Raw genomic sequence first — 17,050 nt, forward strand, 5'->3', positions numbered from 1 at the left:
TGTGTTTCACAGTGTTATTGGCAGTGATCATTACCTGCTGACAACTCCCTGGTCTTTATTGTTTTATTTTCCAAAATGCTTGTGATTCACATGATTCATCTGCATTTGCACATCACACACAGACACCTAACATATTGTAAAAGCAGAAGAATGCAGTGTGACAGGCAGATGGAAACATTTTTGCAAACCAAGCCTCTGATGACTTTGAGATGTGTCAGGGCTCAATCCCACATATGGAGATTAAATTATCTTTACATCACCTAAAGACAGTGGAACCTCCATTATCTCTAGAGCTTGTTTTGCCTTCAGGCTTGATAATTAAACCAGTCTACATATACTTCTTCACCACCAAAGTAGGTCAAACAAATTGTAGTGACACATGGGAAATATCATCCCAGAGTTATTCAATTGCTTTTGTTGTATGAGCATATCAAAGCAATACAAACTCATGAGGATATTACATTTTTATCTGTTGACTATATTTTTTTAATGTAATCCAGACGTTTCGAAAAGTTTCAGACCATGCATCACTTTGACCAAACCAAGTATTCCAGGTTCAATTGCAGATACCAAAAATGTCACAATGAATGAGCCAAATTGCCTTGCTATTTCTCTAGTACTGTAAATCCCAGGTTGAAATAACTGTTTAATATAAAAAAAAGTGTTTGAAATGAAGGACTCAGACTTTAGCAAGGCTTTTGCATACCACTTCTCTTTGACCTCATCATATTTCAATCTATTCCTTTAAATAAGACTGTCTTCATGAAGACAATTGCTGCCAGATTCTTACTGGTGACAAACATACTGTACACTACCTATTAAAGTGACATTGAAGAGCATAATGTGAGCCTTTGTGGAGATGCTGTTGGTCTCGCAGAAACCACACAAAACATCCTGTAGCTCTGAGCCTTAAAAGTGAGGTTTGATGGATAAATTGTTCTGAAGCTTCTTTTTTTCCCCCCGCACACATCAGTGAAGCAGCTTTTATGTGAAGCCCGGGGGCCCGGTAGCTACCAGCACATTAACCACAGGACTCTGCTCCCTGAACTTCTGATGGCCCCACAGGCTTACAGGAAAACACGCTCTCTGTGGTTTAACCAGCCTCTGGTTGGCAGAGATCCACGGCTCTCCATCGGACTGAGTTGTGTCTCGGTCACTCCACTAAGGTGATGAAGTGTCGGACAGTTTAAAAGCTATTAGTAGAAAATGTAGGTGAGGCTGCTTTTCAGAGTAACAGTCATAAGTATGTGTGATACAGGAGACGTATAAATGCCAGTTTTTTAATATTTCAACATTTGAAGAAATAGTAGTTTTTTTGAACACTTTAAAAAGGGGATCAATTACAGCATTGTGTTCTACTCTGTTGGGGTTCATTTAGCAAAAAGGATGGGTCATTATGGGTGACATTATCCAGCATACAACACATGTTCTTACTGAAGAAATCTATCAAACTGGTTCCATAGCAATGATCTGTTTATCATATCAGTGGTTTCTAAAGAAATATCAGACTGCTGATTATCCAAAAATAATCAAGTATTCAACAAGGCTGTGTAAAAAATGTGATATACGTGTAAATAACTGATTCATGAAACTCTTTGCAACAAAGCAAATTTCCCTAAATGTCTAAGTGTGGAGTAAAAGCAGAATCAAGGCCAGGCGCTCCTTTGTCCATATTTCACAGACTAACCTTAAAGATGTCTGGCATTTACTTGCTGAGGGAAAGCCTTTTTTGGGCCACTCAGTGACCTGGGAGTGGGGCTAGGGGTAAGATTGGACCTGTACATATGGTTCTGATAGAGAGGGTAGATAACCAGCAGACGCACTGGAGCCATCCCTTGAACAGAGCAGGAAGTGTGTGGCGTGTCTGTCTGCTCCTGTTGTACTGTACACTGCGGTGAAGTTAGATTGAGCCTGGATATTTAACAGACATTCAATTTGGTCTCTTTACTCCGTTTCACAGACTGTCAGCAGTCAGAGGACTTCACCGCCATCCACTAAATTGATGATATTGTTGTCATTAACATTATAAACCCATAAGGACTCTTCTACTGTATTATGAACAGTGAAAAAGGGACAGTAAAGAGTCTTCACAGTCCAAATAGTCTCTTAAGAATGAAAGTCTCCCATGCACAGCATCAAAACAGCTTGATAGGGATCTGCAATTAAATCACATTCTTGAAGGATGTATACGTAGATTAGATTAAATTAGTTTATGGCAGTCTCAAAGATTTCTCTAATGGCCACATATCACATTTCATAAAGTGAGTTGTAATTATTATTCTGTACATCAATCCAAGAGCGTTTTCTATTCTGTAATGGTGAGTTTTACAGTGTGATAGGATCTTGGCAGAGGTTGATTAAAGCTGACATATTCAATAGTTGCTTCAGTGATGTTGTGGCCAGCATTAAGATCACAGATCCATCATCTGTCTTCAATCTGTCCTCCTACAGTGTGTATGTGAAGTGTAATTAGTTGTTTTAAATGATTGAAGCTGTATGCAGGAGGGAGTCTGTCTGAGAAAGTTCCTGTGAAGGCACGCCAAGCAGGGGGAGTGTGCATTGCTGCTTTATGGTCATGGATTTCATATAAAAAGTCTGATTCAACTCAAAATGATATACAGGTTCACATAAATCCTAAACGAGGTATTTAACTACCAGCAAAGGAGTCTGCATTGTTGTATACAGAAAATGACCCACATGGAGCCTCCAAAGCAAGAACAATAGTCAGGTCACAGTAACAGAAAACAGGAAGTAAAGATTATTGCTATACTGTTATTATCAATGAAGACATATGAACCTGAAAACAGAACAGATGCATTTTGATGTCTTAATAAAAAAACAGACTGATAAAGTATCTCGACCTCAGCCTTTCACCCATGGGATCACTGCCTGCCGACAGGAAGATTAATGTAGTTGTAAAACTGGTAAGTGTCTTCATAACACAGTCAAATAACAAGAGTTGAACCAAACCAAGAGTGACATTAATATTATTTAGGCCAGATATAAATACAGTACATTCACACTTATCAGACTTGATGACAGAATGAGGGAATGAATAAACAGCCATTGGTGCAGACTGCAGAGACACTATTATGTTGACAAGATGTTGGTTAAGGCAGTGAATTACTTACAGCTGACGCACTTTCAGAGGATACAAAGGTCAGGAAAACATAACCAGTTTATTGCTGGAACTTTGCTCATTTATTTCCACATGAGGTGAATGGACAATATCTTACTCAGATGTGAAGCGTTGAGCTGAAAGCAAACATGTTCAGGTAAGAAATCTCTTCCATGCCTTTCTGAATCTGATTGCAGAGTTAGTTTGTACTATTCTGTAGAGTCTGTCATACATTTAAAAGCTAAACATTAATCGAGACTCTCCTCACTTTCAGGTTTTCTCTAATAGTCTGTATTTCTCTGATATTTGGCGTCACAGCAAAGCCATATAAACCCTGGGTATGTATATATTGCTCCTGGCAGTCCACAATATTGCATTGCAGACTCTACAGCTTCAAATCATATGATAAATACATTTCCGATTCATTTAAAATGACAATCATGTTTGTGTTGGACAGCAGTCATGTAATATTTCTGCTTTCTTCCCAGAATAAACTCCCAGATGAAGCATTCCTGGATACCGTTATGTATGTTGTAATTTCCTTAAACTAAACCTAAAGTGAATAATTGTGTCTTGGACTGAGGAAGGGCAGACTGAGAGAGCATGTTTTATTTTTTTAAATCAGGTCTTTAGATGGCGAAGGAAGGATGTCCTGGGGAGTGGAAGTGGAGCCTCCAGAGGACATGGATGAGACTGACTACGACATCGACCCAGAGATGAAGATTTGGAAGAGCATGACAGGTGGGCAGGAAGAACAGCACCTAAAGGCAGAAGAAGACTTGGATGAGCTGTACCATCCTTCAGTGGTAGATCTCCTCAAAGTTGAATTTCAAAACCGTGATGCCCTCCCTGCTGCCGACATCCAGGCTGATCCCTGGCAGGAGGTTGCCAACTTGAATCAGGAACCAGAAGAGGATAAAGACGACGTCGACCACCCTGGTTTCGGTGAGGCGGCACCAAACGAGCCTGAGCAGGACTGGGACGAGGTCTACCACAGAGCGAGCGAGGAGCTGGCTGGATATCTCGCTCCACTCGTGGCCGGAAACAAACCTGATGCAGAGATCCGTGTTTCACACTCTGAACCAGAGAAGGACGAGCTGTATCACCACGACGACCAGGGTTCACCTGTGCAGAAGGAGCTGCTGAGCCGTGAGGTCGCGGGTGAAAGTGAGGTCAGAGTTCACTTTCAGCCAGAGGAGGACATGGACGACCTGTACCACAAAGACCTCCTGAAGCTCATCCCTCACCCGGCTGATACTGAAGCTGCTGCACCCGCTAACCCTAACCCATTTCAGAGGAGGCACAGCCAACCAGAGGAGGATCTGGATCATCTCTTCCACCAGTGATCCCTCAACCACAACCTAACCTGTGTAGAGCCCTCATCTCAGATCAGATACAACCTTAGCTGATGCACAGTAAATACATCTGAAGTGTCTTTTGACTTCATTAAACTGTCCTCATTAAGAATCAACTCTAAATCTCACTGTCACTTGTGTGTATTTTGTTATGTATGTGTCTATAGATACAGAGAAACATTGACGATGTAATGTACATCTAAATACAGATAATGATGATTTCCAAGACTCACTCGTTGATAGTTCAAGTAATTATTAAAAATAAATTCAATTGTAAAGACTTATAATCAGTGTATATAAGGTACAGTTTCTAATAATGACTAGGTGGTGTTGTGATAGCATTAATGGACAAGTTTATAAAGGACTCTAATGTTATAGAAAGCATTTAAAATCCTAAAGCTGCTTTCAGATGACATGTTGGTAATTACAGAGGGTTGTGCCTTTAATTGAGAGTGCAGTTTGAGAAAAGGAAGTCTTGAAGTGTTAAATTCTTAAGTGTTCCTCTGTACATGTCAGAATAGTGAAGCGCGGTTATAAAAGTGTTAAACATGGGCGAGGCTAGGTGGTTAGGACATATAAATAAGGTTGAAGGTTGGAGAAGACTATACATCTTTAGGATATTGTGATGATTAAATCTGAGTTGTCCTTGATCAAAAATAAACATTAACACATGTATCAAAGACTTTATGTGTTTGGTTTATTGAAATGTTTGTACAACACAGAAGTTATTAAGAAAAATACAAAATATTTTCTGATCCTTCAGATGAGTATTGACTATACATTAACACAGACAAATGATTTTTTAACTCTTCCCACTTCTGGTGGAAACTGAACAAATTTGAAAAAATATAAATGGAGGTGTGTGGCGCAGTAGGTTGTGCGTAGGTGTTCGGATCAGGGGGTCACAGGTTCAAACCCCACTGCAGTCAGCATGTCGTTGTGTCCCTGGGCAAGACACTTCACCCCAAATTGCTCCCGCGGGGATTGCCCACAGTATTGAGTATGCAAGTCGCTTTGGATAAAAGCGTCTAACAAGTGACATGTAATGTAATGTAATAAATTATTCCTGATTAGATCATCATTACTTAACGTGTGTGTGTGTCACTCTAAAAGGTCAGGAGAAATGACCCCCTTCTTCAGTATTAGGTTGCCGTACAGAGCCGTTTCCATGTGTAGACAGAGCAGACGGAAATGTTTATTTGCATTTTTAAAGACATGTTTTATATAGTTTCGAATAAGTAAATCAGGTGATGCATAATGGCAATTCAGTTTCATTTTCAGGCTAGTAAAACATTGAGCAAGTACTCATGTTTTACTGCTTACAGTATAAAGATTTGCTGATTAATGAACACAGAGAAAATACACGCTTCCTTGGCTCGTTCATAGAAAGCAAACCTTTCCACTTTCTCAATAGGACTCTATGTAAACAAACATCAAAGAAGGACTGTGTTATTCTCATTACTAACTGATTAATTTAATCATAAGGTTGTACTGGCTTTTTTACATAAGATCCAGCCTGATTCAGGAGATCTGAGTAGGTGTACCACACATCTTTTAACAGATCCATGACTGCAGCCTGTGGAGACATTTCAGCACAGATTCAACTAACTACATTTGACTAGTTAACAAGAGAATCCGATTGATATATGAACTCATTACTGCCATCGACACAACATTACTCAGTGGTTTTCACTTTATATGTATGGGTCCTGTACCGGAGAGGGGACATAGGTATCAAGAGGCAAGAGCTTCAAAATAGCCTTCAAAAGCTGTGGGATTCCCAAACCTGCACAAAGACCAGATACAGGTTTAAATACATACACATTCACCCAGTGTTTTAATTTTCAGTCAGATAGAGATGTATTAACATACCATCAGCTCTTATTTCTTTTGGACCACAGGCACAAATGGAGGATGTTGGAAAGTTTGCATCAGCAAGAACTAAATGAAGAAACAAAACACAAAGTCTGTGAACGACTGTGGCATTTGTCTTCAGGTTAGTGATCCTTTGATTCTATTTAACTTGAACTGTGATTAGCCTCCTGCCCTGCGTTATAGCTAATACTGCTAGCACAGCTGGCTACGCTACGAGAAAGGTGACATATAAGTATGTCATTAAATATCATACCCAGTTAATCCCCATGGCCCATTTTAGCCAAAGCATACAGCAGCTCAGGAGAAAATAGAGGGGATTCTTTCAGTAGCCACAGAGAGGAGAGAAGAGAAGCAAGAGCACTATCTCCGGCTTACTTCCGGGTTTGTTTACATCCGGTTTCGTTTCCCGTCTCGATATATAACTTTCTTGTCTTTTTATACGCAAGGAAACGCACCTAATTTGGTTAATTAGAGGGGCTATCCAGTCAAACTATAAACGTTTATTTTGGACTTTAATATTAAAAAAAGATGTTCACTATCCACAAGCATGCATCTGTTTTAGGTGATCGTTTCAGAATAATTACCCCACATAGGCCTACTTAAAAAGTCATTGCATGGACTCTTTGGAAAAAGGTAGTTACAAGTCATAAAAAATATACATGTAAAAAATAACAGGATTTCATAAAGGTAATTCAAAAGTTATAATATTATGTTAAAAAGAATCATAGCAAAGTCAATGTAGCCTTTTGGAGAATCTCATCAAAATGCATAGTAAAGGCTAGTTTGTCATAACAAGTTTTAGTTTAAAATGCCATTAAAAGTCATTCGAAAGTCTTAGTATGTTATTAAAAGGGTAACATCTAATTTAAAAAAAGGTATGCCATAAAGATATCACTAAAATAGTCAAGGTGTAGTATTTAAGAAGGTCATACAACGTTCATAACTCCTAAGGAAATGGCATGAAAAGTTGTAGTTCAGTATGCCATAAAGAAAGTACAAAAGTTAGAGTATTGTATGACATAAAAATATCATAGGTTATGTTACAAAAAAAGATTAAAGTATAGTAAACCATAAAAATGATATGGTGGAAGCCTATTTATATAAAGCTATACAATAGGGCCATGTCATTATTCTGACAAACTGCACAGTCGGTTAATCTTTGGTCTATGTTGTTTCTGACACCCTTGGGTGGGCATAATTTAAAGCAGACACCGGTAAATGTGTTATTCTGACACGGTCTCTGGTGCCAAGAATGTGAGATAATGAAAATATTTATCAGATGAAAACCACTCCACCCAGCCTGTTTCATCTGAGCTAGAGAAACTCTCAGCTGGATGGCAGAGAAATGCTGAGGAATCCTTTCTCTGACCACAGATTCTGGTTCTGTGAAAAAAGGAAAGGAAAGGAGCAAGAGATCTGCATATAAAAATACATTCATAAAAGTCACAACGTTTAGAATCTAGCATTGCAGGCTTGTGGTTTTATACTGAATTTAGAATACAGCTGCTGTTAATAGGACAAACATGTTGGTAGCATATAGGCCTTCACTTCATGCCCTGTTTAAATCTGCAAATAATACATGTTTCATACATTTCTGCATTTCAAAATAACTATGTATTTAACAGAACACATGTGTTTTGTGCAAATTGTTCTGAAAGAAATCAAACATAACAAAACCAACAAAACACAAATCCTTGTCTTGGGAACAAGGCTTTGTTTAATAAGCTGCAAGGTATAAATTCAGCTCTGAAAACAATTACCACTCCACATGGCAGAAATTCCACCACAGAGAAATGTAGTCAAATAGTTTATAGAATAAAATACAAAAACATTCATTTTACTCAAACATACATATATAAACCGGATAAACTGATAATGCTGCAGTGGTCTCTACATTTTGTTCAGAGCTGTATGATGTGTTTAAACTTTAAATCGGTTTTGGGGTGTTTCTTGTGTTGAGTTATTTAAACAATAGGCCTAATAAAATCCTATTTTTTATATAAGGGTTGGCTGCATAAGAATATAAACAAGATTATACTTAAAACAAAGTGACTAAAAGAGTGCAGTTTAAGAATATGAGAGTGTTTTTTGGCTGCCTTCACTCAGGCCCTGCAGGAGCCAGGCCTGTCTGCCCGACTGAAAGCCCTTTCTCCTCCTCCGGACCCATGCTGCTCCCTCTTTATTTCGGCTTCTTTAAATGAGTTTATCACGCTATGAGGGTCTCCGCTGCCAAAATGTAACGTTTGGCCCCCTTTGTCTGTATGGAGAGCTTCAATTGAGTCTACATTTATTATTTTGACCTTTCGGTAGCCTCAAAGAGGAGCTTCTTTTCGGGCCCTCTCTGCGGACTTTTGTGCTTCCCTGCCGAGTGAGGAGACGAGTTTTTTTCCCCTCCTTTTAAAAGTTTTGTTCCAGAGGGCTGACAAGAAAGCAAGCTCCAGGGGAATATTGAATGAAAATAAAAATCAATTAGGCCATGGCCTTGTGGAGATATGGGGCGCCGCCGTGTGAAGATCAGAGAGAGAAAAAGGTGCCTTGCGATGGTTGGAGCGGAGAGAGAAAGCGCACACTAACCACATTTGTTCTGGTCTTTTCTTTGAAGTCAAAAGTATCGTTTTAAGTGTTTCCAAATAGTTTCAACCAATAGTGATGCCCGAGATTTAAAATATAGCCTTGTAAGTCGTGTACAACCATGCAGCCTACTTTTTTCAGTAGGCTATATTTTCTGTTAGAGTAAATTATAATTCATCTAAATATAGGCTACAATTTAATCACAGATCTTTATTAATGTTTTTCCAAAAGACTATTAAACGTTTTTACAACCAGCCTTTTAATTATTTGATTGCGCAGTGGAAAACCTTGGCCTATTATAATTTTAAGTAAAGAAATCACATGTCAGTTTTCCCTTCTGATGACGGTTTGTTTTGTAAAATAGTGTTACAGACATATTGCATTTAAAAAACAACTTTTTTTTTAGTACCGCATCTGAATAATTATGATTTTTTGAAATAGTATTTTAATGACATGACCTTTTAACTGTCACTTTACTACTACGAGCCTTCAGCCCGGTGCGTGTCAGTCCTGCTGGATTTATATCTGTCCAGTGTCTGTGCACAAGAGCCCCCTCTGGTGGTGAGAGGAGCACGCCGATTGAACGCTGGGTGAACTGAATCCACTAGTCATTACAGTCAAGTTACTTCTAAGTTTCAGTTATCTGGCTGACACTTTTTACCTAATTATATATCTCAATTCTCAAAAAGAAAAACAGACTGTTAAATAAAAAACCGAGTTACAATGTAAATTATATGCAAACATTCTGATTACCTAACATTATAAATATGTAGAAACATCCCAAGGTAGACAGTTTGTTAAGAGTGCCACAGTGACGCGTCCTAAAACCCGGAAGAAAGCTGCGCATGGGTTCCTTCGACAAAAAAGTAGATTTGATTCGATTTTCGAATCATAAATCTATCGATCATACATTTATCGATTAGATTTATGATTCGAAAATTATAAAAGTAGGGTAGACATGTGGAGATTATTCGACTGAACAAAACGTGATCAGTCTCTTAAATGTGTGTCAACCACAGACCTTATTTCGAGCTATTTTCCAAAATCCTATGGAGAAATTGCATTGCTTTTTTGTCGAAGGAACCCATGTGCAGCTTACTTCCGGGTTTTAGGACGCGTCACTGTGGCACTCTATAAGCAGGCACATCTTTCCATTTGTGTTCATTTCTCACTCACTGAGATTTATTTGTAAAATGTACAGAGAAGTGTGTTGCCTTCAAAATGCAGACAAACATTTGAAAGGGAAAAATAAAAAGGCAGTTAAGTCATTACAACTGATTCCTCCTATTGCACTCCGGCAGAGTTATAAAGTATTATTCAAATTCAAACGCCAGTGCACGTCTTGCACCCAGACTGCTTTTGATTTTAATACCAAACTTTGCAAGTAGAGCTTCAGTGTGATAAGACACTCCGGTGCAAACTCTTAGTACCAAATCCTAATTTAAACATCTTGTATGCTTCAATACAATCAGGATTTGTGCACCATTCAGCTTGTTGCAGATAAGGAAATTATCCGCTGATATCAGGAACTTTGTGTTATTGGCCGAGCTCTTGGTCTGCTCTTTTCTAATTGTCCTGGAAATTGGCCTTTCTCTTCTCCACAAATGCTGTCATGCCTTCTTTACGATCCTCCTGCAGGGGAAAACAGACACACACATCATGACTGAACGGTCAAAATAAAAAACAATCCCCTTTACTTGCTCTCAGGTGGGCTCTTCTACTCACTGTAGCAAAGGTAGCGTGGAATAAGCGCTTCTCCAAACGATTACCCTCAGCCAGAGTCAGTTCATAAGCTGCAATCACAAGTAGAAGACGTCAGACAATATATTAACGTATTCAATTTAATAGGTTTAAGGATATTTCATAAAATGACTAGATGATTAACTTTACACACCTGCGTTCACAGCTTCTTTAGCCATAGCAGACACCAGCTTGGAGTTGGCAGCAATTTTCTCACCACATTTCACAGCTTCCGACACCAACTGGTCGGCAGGATACACTTTACTCACCAGTCCTGGAAACACAACAAGCTACTGAATTAAGTATGACAAATATATGAAAATAGTATCTAATGTGTAACCCGGGTGTAAATAGCATTGTTAGCTACGGAAACCCGGGTGCAAATAGCATCTGCCAAACTTTTTTCCCTATCCTTCTGGTGTTCCCAAAGTTTCCTCCAATCAGGTGTGTTTTTTTTACACCCTACTGCTAAGCTACTACAGCAGCACAAGGGAATTAAGTTATCAAAGAAACATTTCCATAAATACCTATACATCCAAAACAGTATCTAATGTGTAACCCGGGTGTAAATAGCATTGTTAGCTACGGACACCCGGTTGCAAATAGCATCTGCCAAGTGTAATACCATCATTTCTGTTACCTGATTGCCGGGCGACTTCTGCATTAATTTTGTCTCCTGTAAGGACCAGCTCCATCGCCAGGGATTTTCCCACCGCACGCGTCAGCCGTTGGGTGCCCCCCGCTCCTGCAGGAAGACGAACATCATGAACTCCAAAAGCAAGAATCTGGTAAACTTTGCATAAGGAAGTCTAGTCTGAACAGGAAGGAAAGTGGATGCTTCAGAGTGTTTACCAGGAATGGTCCCCAACAGGATCTCTGGCTGGCCGAACTGCGCCTTCTCCCCGGCGTAGATGATGTCACACATCATCGCCAGCTCACAGCCTCCACCCAGCTGAAACAGAAACGTACATTATGAAACACAGAAACAATTACACAGACAGTAGACTCACTCTTCATTGTGTCATAGCCTATGGTCATAGCCCATTTAAATGCTGTGCATCCTGGAATGATACTGGATTTGTTGTGTAAAGAAGTTGCACTATAGAGCCGAAAGCGTGTGGACACTACTGCTTTTTTTGTCTCAAGTTGTTAAGCTGTTTTGTGGTTTGGGTTTGCTTTTCGTTAGGGTAATGAAAGTGTCCCAAAGTAAGTGGAATTTGTTTAATTATATCTTGACATGCGGATAAATTCTGCTCTAAAAAGGGGGTATAACTGAAAGAAAACTCAGCTGAAATTAATGATCCAATGAAGGAAGGAAAAAATAAATAGTGGGAGATTGGAGAGGGAGAAAAATTGATTTGAGAGAGGAAATATAGGTGAAAGGGGGGACTAGAAGAACAACAGGTTAAATATTGAAAGATAAGAAAACTAAAGATACACATGATAAGACATGTGGAGAAAACCTTGGAGCAGAAATAGTAAACACATATCATTACTTTCTATTATAAATGTTTACAATCCAGTTGTCTTTTCCCTCTCTCCTTTTTTAATGCTTTGAACATATTATTATAATTTTTAATTGAATCTTTGCATAGTTTTCTTTTATCAGAAGAAATCCAACAACCTATCCTCAGTTAACAAAATTAAAGAAACTCACAGCAAATCCATTGACGGCAGCAATCACAGGCTTCTTCACCGTGGACACTCTGTTCCAGTGAGCCAGGAAGTTTCCACGGTAACACTCCTGGAAAGTTCGATTCTGCATCTCTTTAATGTCCGCTCCAGCTGAAAAAACACATACGCTTAGTTCCCTGCTGATACCTTATTGTAAGCAAACCCATAAAACACACTCAGGTCCCTCACCGGCAAAGGCTCTCTCACTGCCGGTGATGACGATGGCCCCGACCTCTGTGTCAGCTTCGAAGACATCCAGGGCCTGTCCCAACTCCCTCATCAGCCCGTCACACAGAGCGTTGAGGGCCTTGGGCCTGTTCAGCTGGATGAAGCCCACATCACTCTTCGCCCCGCGCTTTTCCACCAAAATGTACTCATACTGAGCACCTGCATGAAGAGGGAACCAACATTGGTCAGATAAGAATTCTGTGCAATTAGATAAACAGTTTCTGCAGAGTTCACAGAGCTAGATTTTGAACGTATAACAACAATGCAACACAAAAGTTTGATTACTATTTAAACAGCATGTCCTTTTTGATGGGGAACTGAAGCCATTGTATCCATCCAAGCTGTTCTCAAAGAAACCTCCCTCCATTGAGTGAAACAGTAACTTGCAGAACACTGAGGTTTCTGGGCCACGGCTGTCACGATTAGTTTGTTTATGTTACCGTATGACTTTGTACCTTCTGTGTTTGTTATAATGACGAGGGGACATGCAGACCACCATAATCTGTAGGTATGACAGTGGATAACCTCATGTTATCCTATTTCCAAACATCTAAACTATCCCTATAGCTTTAACTATCAATCAATCATCAATCGGTCAATGTGTATTTAAATAGCCCTATATCACACATTTTACATTTGTCTCAGAGGCTTTACGGCTTGTACAGAAAACGACACTCTCTGTCCTTAAACCCTCACATTGTACAAGGAAAATCTCCCAAAGAAACCCCACAGTTAATGGGGAAAAAAATGGAGGAAACCTGTGTCGTGTGTATACATTAGGAAGAGAATACGTTTACAACATAGACAGTCCAAATGTTAAAAAGGATAATGTGTTTTTATAAACCTCTATAACTATAACTGGGAGCAGCATAGACTTTCAACTACATGATCATCACCAACGTGCTCTGTGTCCTGGTTAATCATTCTAGAAAAGGTGAAGGATCAACTCATTGGCTCATGGTTTTATTGCGTCCTTGGAAGCCCCTGATATGCCTTGTGGAACAAAGGTACAAACTCAAGTCATGGATTGTTGCCTGCACATTGATATACAGTAAGTCATGGATAGATAGATAAAGATGGAAAATGTATACAAATCAAAATCAAACAGCCATTCGAATGTTTGATCATCTGTGCATAATTATATTCCAGGGTTTAATGGAGGTATGTTGATAATACCTGTCTTCACATCAACGACTCCTGTGAGGAGAAGGTCAAGAGCCACATGTTTCCTGGTGTACAGATTGCTGATCACTTCAGGAGGACACACTAAACTTCGCTGACCAAGAAAGCAAAACAGCATCTCTACGGCCTGCAGAGTGACACCCATCCTGTTCATGTTCAACAGAGGGTCACTTCATGTCTGACCCCGAACTCTGTAAAATCCCCCTGACAGCTGTCACATTGTTATTTAGCCACTGCAGGATTTGTCTCTGAATATAAATAATCACTGCAATGTGCACTCAGTATTTGTTACGTCCTAATCATCTTAAGTATACTTTAATGTGGGAGTTTTTCTTTGATGCATAGTGATGTTATATTGTATTTTTGCATATGATTCAGCTTTGTGTTGTGTCTTTTGGGACCTTATTGGAACAAGTGTTTTTACTACAACACGTTATTCTTTTGAATTTGTAGTATCGAAAATCATCACATCAAACAAAAACACATCATAAATGATATCTGGGCTGCACAAAGTTATAGAAATAACAACTATAAATTCAATTGTAGGGTGTAATTCCCCTTTAAAAGGCAAGGGTTTTCGTGTGAACAACATGTTAGAAATGATCTGATCCATTCAAGTTTAGAGATCTCTTTGTGTTGCAAATGACAGAAAACACAGACAACTAAATAACCAACTTAGGGATCCAGTCTGCTCCATATGCGTCGCACATGGACATTCGGTGACGCAGGTTTCTTGACATTGTAGCAGGGCCACTTCACGTAACAGTTATGCAGGTGCAATACACACTTTGACAGTGTTTGAACACACACCTGAGCTGTAGAGGCGGGCAGCGGACAGAACAACCGGCGCTGCTCGGGAGGACTTCAGGAGGGAGGCAGCACTTCTGCAGAGGAAAGCCATGACAGCGACTACACAACGGAGGTATGTTGTCAATGAACTTGCTCCAATAACACGGGAAGCTCCTTCCGCTCACCTCCTCTTCTTCGTTGGTGTTTTTCCTGAAGTCGTATGTTCCTTGGAGTACTACTGCCACCTAGCGTCTGCAAAGTGTAGAACAAGATGTCATTACCTTCAAATCAATTATCTCAGCTAAACAAAACAAAACTGTATTTGTTGTCTATGTTATATCATGCAGTACAAATAAACCTTATACATATACAAGTTTAAGAAAACATACAAAAGGGGGGAGGATTAATATAAAACAATAGCCTACAATAAAGGACAAAGCACTATCATGATTCAAATAAATATGTAGGCCTATAGACTTATTGATTTTCAGATTTGTTTTACCAATTTTGCTTGTGTTTGTCTTTTTTCAATATCCCATAATATTCAATGAAAAACACATTCAATATTCACGCGAGATGCGCGTTCTCCTTACGTGAACGAGCCTGCATCGTCCGTGACAATCCCCTCTCATTTTTTCCTCCGAGTGCAAAGACCCAAGCAAGGATAAAACAGGGAAAAAAGGTAAGCTCCAGCCGTTATGTCAACCTGTAGGCCTATGGTAGGCTATACCGTATAATGGTTAACGTGGACGTGGGTTTAGACCATATGGATGCAATGCATTTCTTTTTAAATGGTGGTGTGATTCGGGTATTTTGGGTAACGAACAGGCTAATTTATGAGAATACAATGAGATGAACATCAAGCATTTCAAATCGTGTATCAAATCATTTTGTTGAAATCGTACGTATAATAACGATCATACGTCCTACATTTCTATAGTTCCCTGTTAGAACAAAACATTCGGACTAAATGTCATATGATGGCCTTTTAATGACAGCAATATAGCCCAACATATTTTGCCTATTTTATAATCATCCATAGGCGGAATGTTAACTCATGAAGCAGCAACAGCAATCTTCTGGTGAAAATAATTATTTTTAACCTGACCTACTTAAACGAAGAGGGGCAACTGCAATGTTTTTGTTATGGAGACACTGAATACAAGATCTCACACCTTTGATGATGAGCAGTGTATGCCTATTCCTTGCCATGTTCAGAGCATGTCACTCCTTATATTCTGAGTTGTATACAGAATTGATCAGTGAAAAAGAAAGGATGGCTGTTTGCCAACTCAAATCAGATCTTTATGTTTTGCAGTAACATAAAACATATGGGTTATTTCCCCATTTTAAACTTCAAATGTGTATTCTAACCACCACGTCTAACATTTCTCCATTATGTCTTCTTCCTGCAGATGTCGGGGATGAACCGGGTGGTTGCAACATGTTGGACTTGCCTCCTGCTCGCTGCTTTCCTGTGTGAGCCGGTGCTGTCCAAAGGGGGACGTGGAGGGTCCCGTGGCTCCTCTCGAGGCACCCACTCCCGGAGCTCCTCGGCGGGGAGTCAACGGGGGTCCGGGCCCTACGGAGGGACCCGCTCCCGCGTCCGGGCTGCGGGCCGGTCCTCCCCGGTGAGGATCGCAGCTGCAGCGGCAGCAGGGGCGGCGGTGGCGGTGGCGCTATCAGCGGATAAATGGTATGCCTCTGCCTACAGACGCAGCAACGCAGACAGCTCCGAGGACGTGGATTACTACAACAGGACCAATTACTTTGATTCACAAATGTCAGGCTCAACAAAAAATGGATATTCTCTTCCTCAACTGGTTTCTATCATTATTGCAACATTTTCCCAAAAATATGGATTCTTTCAAGACAGTATACTGTAGATGTTTAGCTTGTTTTTTAGGATGAATTCCTGATTCTACCCTGGATCTGAATATAATATGCAGGAATGACAGGAAGCTGCACTGGGAACATCAGAGGTGCAACACAGTGGTGGATGGACACAAAAACATAAATACTGTATATTTTGTACACATATCTTCTAGGCTATACCAACAAACACATGTATCCAACCAGTATTCAATGTGACCTTTCACCTTTAAAGTAGTGCACCTTTGTCAAGTCAGTGTTGGATATACAATGACACAGAACTTTAATAAACATAATAACTAGTTTCCTTCCCTAAAGCTTGATTCCTAGACCCTATTGTGAAAATGTTTTATCAGGATTATCAAAAATAGAAACACCTTGATAAGGACTGTTATCAAACTGTGGGCTGCCACATTAAATAGTACTGTAAATCTTAATTTAAAAATACATCTGTTTTCATAATATACAAAAAAGAAATGTAAAGGTAAAAAAAACACAGCATCGCTGTTTCGCACAACTAAATCATATTTATGACCAGACCTGGATCTAAACATAAAGCTTGGACTATCTGGAATTTATGTAGAACACTGACGTTTTTCTGCCCCTGAAATCGAAACAACTGCCACCTGCAAGACTGCATTTCGAG

At 39.6% G+C, this 17,050-nt stretch overlaps 4 protein-coding genes across 4 annotated transcripts; 2 read left to right on the plus strand and 2 right to left on the minus strand.

Moving 5' to 3' along the window:
- Positions 1 to 3,205: 3,205 nt before the first annotated feature.
- Positions 3,206 to 5,155, plus strand: si:ch211-217g15.3 (uncharacterized protein LOC368914 homolog). Its single transcript, XM_034151903.1, has 4 exons — positions 3,206 to 3,275; positions 3,393 to 3,456; positions 3,607 to 3,644; positions 3,744 to 5,155. Exons 1-4 carry the CDS (start codon positions 3,268 to 3,270, stop codon positions 4,462 to 4,464), a joined length of 831 nt encoding a protein of 276 aa, XP_034007794.1. The 5' UTR covers positions 3,206 to 3,267; the 3' UTR covers positions 4,465 to 5,155.
- fuom (fucose mutarotase) lies at positions 4,929 to 8,118 on the minus strand. The gene is given in 8 exon segments (XM_034152305.1): positions 4,929 to 5,645; positions 5,816 to 5,891; positions 5,978 to 6,049; positions 6,189 to 6,259; positions 6,346 to 6,414; positions 6,602 to 6,708; positions 7,644 to 7,731; positions 8,109 to 8,118. Coding segments are annotated over 8 exon segments (564 nt in total). The 3' UTR covers positions 4,929 to 5,574.
- Positions 8,119 to 10,077: 1,959 nt separating this feature from the next.
- Positions 10,078 to 14,722, minus strand: echs1 (enoyl CoA hydratase, short chain, 1, mitochondrial). Its single transcript, XM_034151900.1, has 8 exons — positions 14,554 to 14,722; positions 12,523 to 12,720; positions 12,317 to 12,444; positions 11,512 to 11,611; positions 11,300 to 11,404; positions 10,814 to 10,933; positions 10,645 to 10,712; positions 10,078 to 10,551 (listed from the first exon to the last, which is right to left on the minus strand). Exons 1-8 carry the CDS (start codon positions 14,642 to 14,644, stop codon positions 10,486 to 10,488), a joined length of 876 nt encoding a protein of 291 aa, XP_034007791.1. The 5' UTR covers positions 14,645 to 14,722; the 3' UTR covers positions 10,078 to 10,485.
- A 474-nt stretch (positions 14,723 to 15,196) lies between these two features.
- On the plus strand, positions 15,197 to 16,858 carry sprn (shadow of prion protein). Its single transcript, XM_034151911.1, has 2 exons — positions 15,197 to 15,214; positions 15,948 to 16,858. The coding sequence occupies exon 2, from the start codon at positions 15,948 to 15,950 to the stop codon at positions 16,416 to 16,418; it is 471 nt and encodes a 156-aa protein (XP_034007802.1). The 5' UTR covers positions 15,197 to 15,214; the 3' UTR covers positions 16,419 to 16,858.
- Positions 16,859 to 17,050: the final 192 nt, after the last annotated feature.

Source organism: Trematomus bernacchii, unplaced genomic scaffold, assembly GCF_902827165.1.
Source record: "Trematomus bernacchii unplaced genomic scaffold, fTreBer1.1, whole genome shotgun sequence".
In the NCBI taxonomy this organism is placed as follows: Eukaryota; Metazoa; Chordata; class Actinopteri; order Perciformes; family Nototheniidae; genus Trematomus; species Trematomus bernacchii.

Coding starts and splice junctions, on each gene's coding strand:
- sprn (XM_034151911.1), top strand. CDS start 15,948: ATGTCGGGGATGAACCGGGTGGTTGCAACATGTTGGACTTGCCTCCTG.
- echs1 (XM_034151900.1), bottom strand. CDS start 14,644: ATGGCTTTCCTCTGCAGAAGTGCTGCCTCCCTCCTGAAGTCCTCCCGA. Junction 12,721..14,553: donor TGCCCGCCTCTACAGCTCAG/GTGTGTGTTCAA, acceptor CTCTTCATGCAG/GTGCTCAGTATGAGTACATT. Junction 11,612..12,316: donor CTGCCGTCAATGGATTTGCT/GTGAGTTTCTTT, acceptor TTTCTGTTTCAG/CTGGGTGGAGGCTGTGAGCT.
- si:ch211-217g15.3 (XM_034151903.1), top strand. Junction 3,457..3,606: donor CAAAGCCATATAAACCCTGG/GTATGTATATAT, acceptor CTTTCTTCCCAG/AATAAACTCCCAGATGAAGC. Junction 3,645..3,743: donor GCATTCCTGGATACCGTTAT/GTATGTTGTAAT, acceptor TTTTTAAATCAG/GTCTTTAGATGGCGAAGGAA.